At 35.1% G+C, this 6,000-nt stretch overlaps 1 protein-coding gene across 8 annotated transcripts in view; it reads left to right on the forward strand.

Moving 5' to 3' along the window:
* Window positions 1–5,567, forward strand: part of Serpini1 (serpin family I member 1) — an 82,203-nt gene extending 76,636 nt beyond the window's left edge. For all 8 annotated transcript variants that reach the window (XM_087186481.1, XM_087186484.1, XM_004834555.4 and 5 more), the window contains 3 exons: window positions 1,071–1,157; window positions 4,054–4,143; window positions 5,240–5,567. In XM_087186481.1, coding sequence (XP_087042607.1) covers window positions 1,071–1,157; window positions 4,054–4,143; window positions 5,240–5,316 — 254 coding nt within the window. In that variant the 3' untranslated portion in view covers window positions 5,317–5,567. The remainder of the gene's footprint in view (window positions 1–1,070; window positions 1,158–4,053; window positions 4,144–5,239) is intronic.
* Window positions 5,568–6,000: the final 433 nt, after the last annotated feature.

The following is a 6,000-nucleotide window of genomic DNA, read 5'->3' on the forward strand; positions in this document are numbered from 1 at the left end:
ACTTTGCTAATATAATCCTCTGCTCACAGTGTCCTTGCCACTTCTCTGATTTTTCACTCATCTACTTATTCCTCACGAACCAGGCCAAATGCCAACATCTCTGAGAAGTTTCCTTCCTGAGTGGTTTATTTTTCTTCATCTGGAGCCTGGTAGCGCTTTACTCCGACCTCTGTTACCGCATTTCACCTTTTCCTTGGGCTGTTTGTTTATATACTTGTTTTTGAGCTCTGAGCTATTCAAAAGCAGGGACTGTGAGAGAGTCTGTGTTCTCAGACACCAGCCTCGTGTTGGGGGAGGGGCGTGGGATCAGAAGAGATGCTGAGTGGGTGAGTGCAGAGAGGAATGACACTAGACACTGCCTTGCCAGAGAGGGTACTTCTGTCATGCCTCCAACCATCCCTGCATCCTACATTTCAGCCTCATCGCCCCCTTTGCACCTCTGAACATGCCCAGCTTGTATTTGCCTTTGCACGACCTTTTGTCTCCACCTAAAATGCTTTGGTGAGGTCTTCTCTTGGATGGCTCCTTTACATTCCTTTGGTCTCAGCTTTCTTAATAACCTTTGTCAAATGGCCCCTCTTCCTTACCCCAGTCACCCACTACCACATTATCTTGTTTTCATTTATACTTGTCATATCCTGAGATTGTGGTCTTTTCTGGATTTACTTTTTTATTGTCTTTTTATTGATATCCATTTTTACTTTACTAGGAAAGAACTGTTTAATTCCCAGTAGTATTCCCAGCAGTGCTTGGAATATAGTAGGTGCTGAGTACATGAATGAATGAATACATAAATGAATATTTGCTGGTTCAGAAATAAAATCTATCCATAAGAGCAAACAACAAACCCTATTCCTACATTGAAAGATCACACATTATCAAAAATATAAATTAAGGGAAAATTAGAAATCACATCTTCAATAGTTCTTTAAGCTCTTAAGTGAAATCTTCTTGCATTGTCTCTTGTCTTTTATATCAATGTCTTTGTGTCCTATCTGGAAACCCATTTAATGAAAGGATAAATAGGGTTCCCTCTACTAAAGAAATGCTTCTGATTTTCTCTTTTGCAGATAACAGAGAGATATTCCTTTCCAAAGCAATTCACAAGTCCTTCATAGAGGTTAATGAAGAAGGCTCAGAAGCTGCTGCTGCTTCAGGTACATACTAAGTTATTTCCTAAAATCTCTACTCTTTTAGATTTATATTTTCAAAACAATCTTGGGTGGGGGTGGAGATCATTTTCAGAACCAAGCCAAAAATCTGATTCTGGTCTAAGTTAGAAATTAAGCAAATGCTGAACCAGCCAGAATTTTCTAAATAGGATGTGAAGCGTATGTGCACTCCACTGCCCCTCTACAATATAACTCCCATTTTCATTTTCTCCCTAATGAGATTCAGCGCACATCTGCAGCTCTGTGAGAATAGATATTCCTGCTATGCTGCCTGTTTAAATATTTCCCTGATGCTCATTTAAGCATTTTCCTTGATTTTTAATTATTTTTCGAAGTTGGTTCTTAATTTTGTTAATGAAAAGTTTTAATTTTTTAAAAGTGTGAACATAAGAATATACAATGGATGTAATAAATATTCTTAAATACTTTTAACTGAATGGTACTAATAAAACCATAATTTTAAATAAATAATTTTTAAAAATTAACACAAATTACATGTCTAGAGTACCTAGTTAACTGAGAATCATTTTTCCATTGCTATTTCTCTCTCTCTTTTTATTTATTTGGATTTGCTTCAATCCAATGTTCAAAAGCTTTCATCAGATTTTAGTAGGAAACTCCCTTTGGCAAACTGTTAGCTTATTTGCACACATTATTTTTTAAATTAACTTTTATTGGTACATTTTTGCCATACATAACAATCACATTCATCATAGGCGATTTGTACCCATATACATGATATCTTAATTCTTTTTTTCCCATTCCCCTCTCCTCCCTTTAATCCTGCTTTCCCTCTGCATTTACAAAACTTTGTTTCCATTATTTTCTTTTCATTCTTTTTTAAAAATCCTTGTTCCCTTCCTTCATTTCCACTGCTCCCCTTTCCATTTGAACATTTTCTTCCTACTTCCCAATATCTATCCTCCATTTTGCTCCTTATTTACCCTTTGGATTTCTCACACAAGAGAAACTACAATATTTAAACATGCACGTTCAATTTATTTCACTTAAAATTCTCAAGGTGCATCCATTTACCTAAAAATGTCTCAAGTTTGTCCTTCTTTATGGCAGAGAAGTACTCCATTGTATATAAATACTACATTTTCTTCATACACACATCCGTCAATGGGCATATGGGCCATTTCCAAGATTTAGCTATTATAAAGTATGCTGCTGGAAATATGGGTGTGCATATAGCACTGTGGTATATGATGCTTTTAACTCTTTCAGGAATATAACTAGAAGGGGAACAGCCGGGTCAAATGGAAACTCTGTAGTTTCAGTTTTTTTGAGGAATTTCCATATTGATTTCTGTAGTGGTTGTACCAATTTATACTCTCAACAGCAGTGAAAGGTTCCTTTTTCCCCACAGCCTTGCCAGCATTTGTTATTGGTTGATTTCTTGATGATAGTCATCCTTTTTGGAGTAAAATGGAATCTCAGTGTTTCTAAAATTTGCATTTCTCAAATGACCAGTGATGTGGAACATTTTTTCATATATTTATTTGCTATTTCTACTTCTTCATCTGAGAAATATCTATTCATTTCAGATGCCCATTTTTTGATTGGGTCTTTAAATTGGGGGTGGATCTGATTTTTTTGAGTTATTTATATATTCTAAATATTAGTCCTTTATCTGAGGAACAGCTAGAAAAACTTTTTTCCTACACTGTGGGTTGTCTCTCCTTTTGCTGTGCAAAAGCTTTTTTAATATGATATGATCCCAGTCATTGATTCTTTGTAATATTTTCTTTGCTATTGGAGTTTGTTCATAAAGTCTTTCCCTTTGAGAGTTGTGCCTACTTGTCTTCCAGCAGATTGTTTTTGATTTACTATTTAGATCTTTGATCTATTTTGATTTCACTTTAATGCATATGGGTCTAGGCTTAATCTTCAGCATGTGGAAAGTCAGCTTTTCCAGTACCATTCATTTTATTTTTCATTTATTTACTAATTTTTTTACTAATTGCACTTGCAAGGCAGGTGGCGGCACCACTGAGCTAAATCCCTGACCCTCCAGCACTATTTATTAAAGAGGCTATCTTTTCTTCCAGTGAAGGCATTTGGCCCCTTTCTCAAAGATAAGATAGCTGAATGTGCTTGGAGTTGTTTCTGCATCTTCCATTCTGTTCCACTGATCCTTGGGTTTGTTTTTTTTGCCAGTACCATGCTGTTTTTATCATGTGCACACATTATTTCTAACTTTACCAGTTGTAACAGTATTTTCAGAAGTAAACAGAAACAGTAATACTCAGTATCAAAAAAACTTTAAAATATTGTGTAGTTTAGTCTTGACTTTTTTGACTACTAACTACATGGTGGCAAGTATATAATAATCCTCCATATCATACAGACCTCCGGGGAATTCAATATCCTACCTTTGGAAATACCACTGTGTCTTTCACATTTGTTTCCCCTTTAATCACTGCCACACTGATCACTTACTAGAACCCCGGAGGCATGCTACATAAAAAAATCTATTTTAAGCGAAAGAAATAGTAACTTGAAAACATAAAGAAATTGTCTTTTTTTGTTGTTTTGAGGAATTTTTTCTTCTCCCCCGTCTCTTAACTGAAAGGATGTTTTGATGAAAGCACAAATACTTATCTTAGACTGAAAATACAATTTTTATAACAGACAGAATAAATTGTCCTCTTACTTTTGATGAGTTAGAGGGAGGAAATTGTGTGTAGTATTCTTGTTTTGTTTTTAAAAAAGAAAAATAAGTAGAAATGTTAATATCTTTACAATTTTTCTCTCAAGTCTTAGACTCCTGTTTTCTGACGATTGCCTTTGCATTAAATGGATAAACACAAATGGTCCTGAGAAATTATCCATTGCACATACACAGACATGTAATAACTTTCTCTTTGCACTGTAGGAATGATTGCAATTAGTAGGATGGCTGTGCTATATCCTCAAGTTATTGTCGACCATCCATTTTTCTTTCTTATCAGGAACAGGAGAACTGGTGAGTATGTTACAAGAAAGAACTTTAGTAAGCCTCAAAGAAACTTTCCATTTTTCCACTGAGGACTCCCTCCACCCATTGTACTTATTAGATACTTTTTAAAGCCCATATGATTTTTTTTGGTGGGTAGTACTGGCAGTTCAATTCAGGGCCTTCACACTGAACTATATCTTTCTTTTCTTTCCCTTCCTTTCTTTTTTCTTTCTTTCTTTCTTTCTCTTCTTTCTCTGCTTCCTTCCTTTCTTTCTTTTTCTTTCTCTCTTTCTCCCTTCCTTTCTTCTTTCCTTCCTTCCTTTTTCTTTCTTTCTTTTTCTTTTTCTTTCTCTTTCTCTCTCTTTCTCCCTTCCTTCCTTTCTTTCTTTCTCTTCTTTCTCTCCTTCCTTCCTTCCTTTCTTTTTCTTTCTCTCTTTCCCCCTTCCTTCCTTCCTTTCTTTCTTTTTCTTTTTCTTTCTCTCTTTCTCTTCCTTCCTTCCTTCCCTCCTTCCTTTCTTTTCTTTCTTTCTTTTTCTTTTTCTTTCTCTTTCTCTCTCTCTTTCTCCCTTCCTTCCTTCCTTTCTTTCTTTCTTCCTTCTTTCTTTCTCTTCTTTCTCTCCTTCCTTCCTTTCTTTTTCTTTCTCTCTCTCTCCCTTCCTTCCTTCCTTTCTTTCTTTTTCTTTTTCTTTCTCTCTTTCTCTCTCTCTTCCTTCCTTCCTTCCTTCCTTTCTTTCCTTCTTTCTTTCTTTCTACAGGGTCTCACTATGCAGTTTACACAGGCCTAGAACTCACTATGTAGCCCAGACTGGCCAAAAACTCCCTGCAGTCCTCATGCCTTAGCCTCCCTCATGCTGGGATTATAGGCAAGTGCCATCACATGTTTTGTTTTTTATTTTGAGACAGACCCTCTCTCAGTGGCTGAGTTATTCAGGCTAGACTCAACTTGATTTTCTTGTCTCAGCCTCCTAGAGTGCTGGGATCACATACATTCTGCACCATATCCACCTCAAATTATTTTTTTAATGAAAATTATTTTCATTGTAAAACTGCCAATTATAAGCAAGAAGGATAAATAGTCAATTTTTTGTTCACCCCTCTTTTGTTCACTTTCACACTTATGCAGGTACAATCTTATTCATGGGACGAGTCATGCATCCTGAAACAATGAACACAAGCGGACATGATTTTGAAGAACTTTAAATTACTTCATTTGAGTAACAAGGAAAATATTAGTGAAGCACATTATGTTTGCAACTGGTATATATTTAAGATTTGTGTTTTACAGTAATAGTTCAGTGTTTTAAGGTGATATTTAACATAGTTGTAGATAGAAACAATATATGTAAATTATAAGTCAACAGTGTCAAGGAATGTTATCAGTATTAAGGTAATGGTCCTGTTATGTCATTGTGTTTATTGTGATGTTATTTAAAATAAAAGTATATACTGAACATGGGAACAGCTGTTTTTATTTTAGAAATTGTAGAATATAGATAACTCTAGGTTAAATATGAGACCTATAATGTTTGTTCTGAAATTAAAGCACACTGGTTCCACTAAATAAAAAAGCAGTGATGTTTTTGACCTCTCAACTATTTCATAATCCTGCAGAATCAAAGCACCAAAATAAATTAGCATTATACATTTATTATTTTTTTAAAATTAATTTTATTGGTACATTTTAGGTATACAATTCATTGACATTTATCATTGGGTGCTTGTACCTGTACATGATATATCTTGGTTCTTATTTTTTTCCCCATTACTTGTGTGCCCTTCACCCCCTCCGCCCTTACCTATTTACATAGATTTCATTTCCATTTTTTTTCTTTTCTCATAGTTTTTTCTTTCCCTCTTTTTCTTTCCCCTTCCCCTCCCTTCACT

This window comes from Heterocephalus glaber, unplaced genomic scaffold (assembly GCF_053883595.1).
Source record: "Heterocephalus glaber isolate CG9 unplaced genomic scaffold, H.glaber_assembly_v1.0 deba00001504, whole genome shotgun sequence".
Taxonomy (NCBI): Eukaryota; Metazoa; Chordata; class Mammalia; order Rodentia; family Bathyergidae; genus Heterocephalus; species Heterocephalus glaber.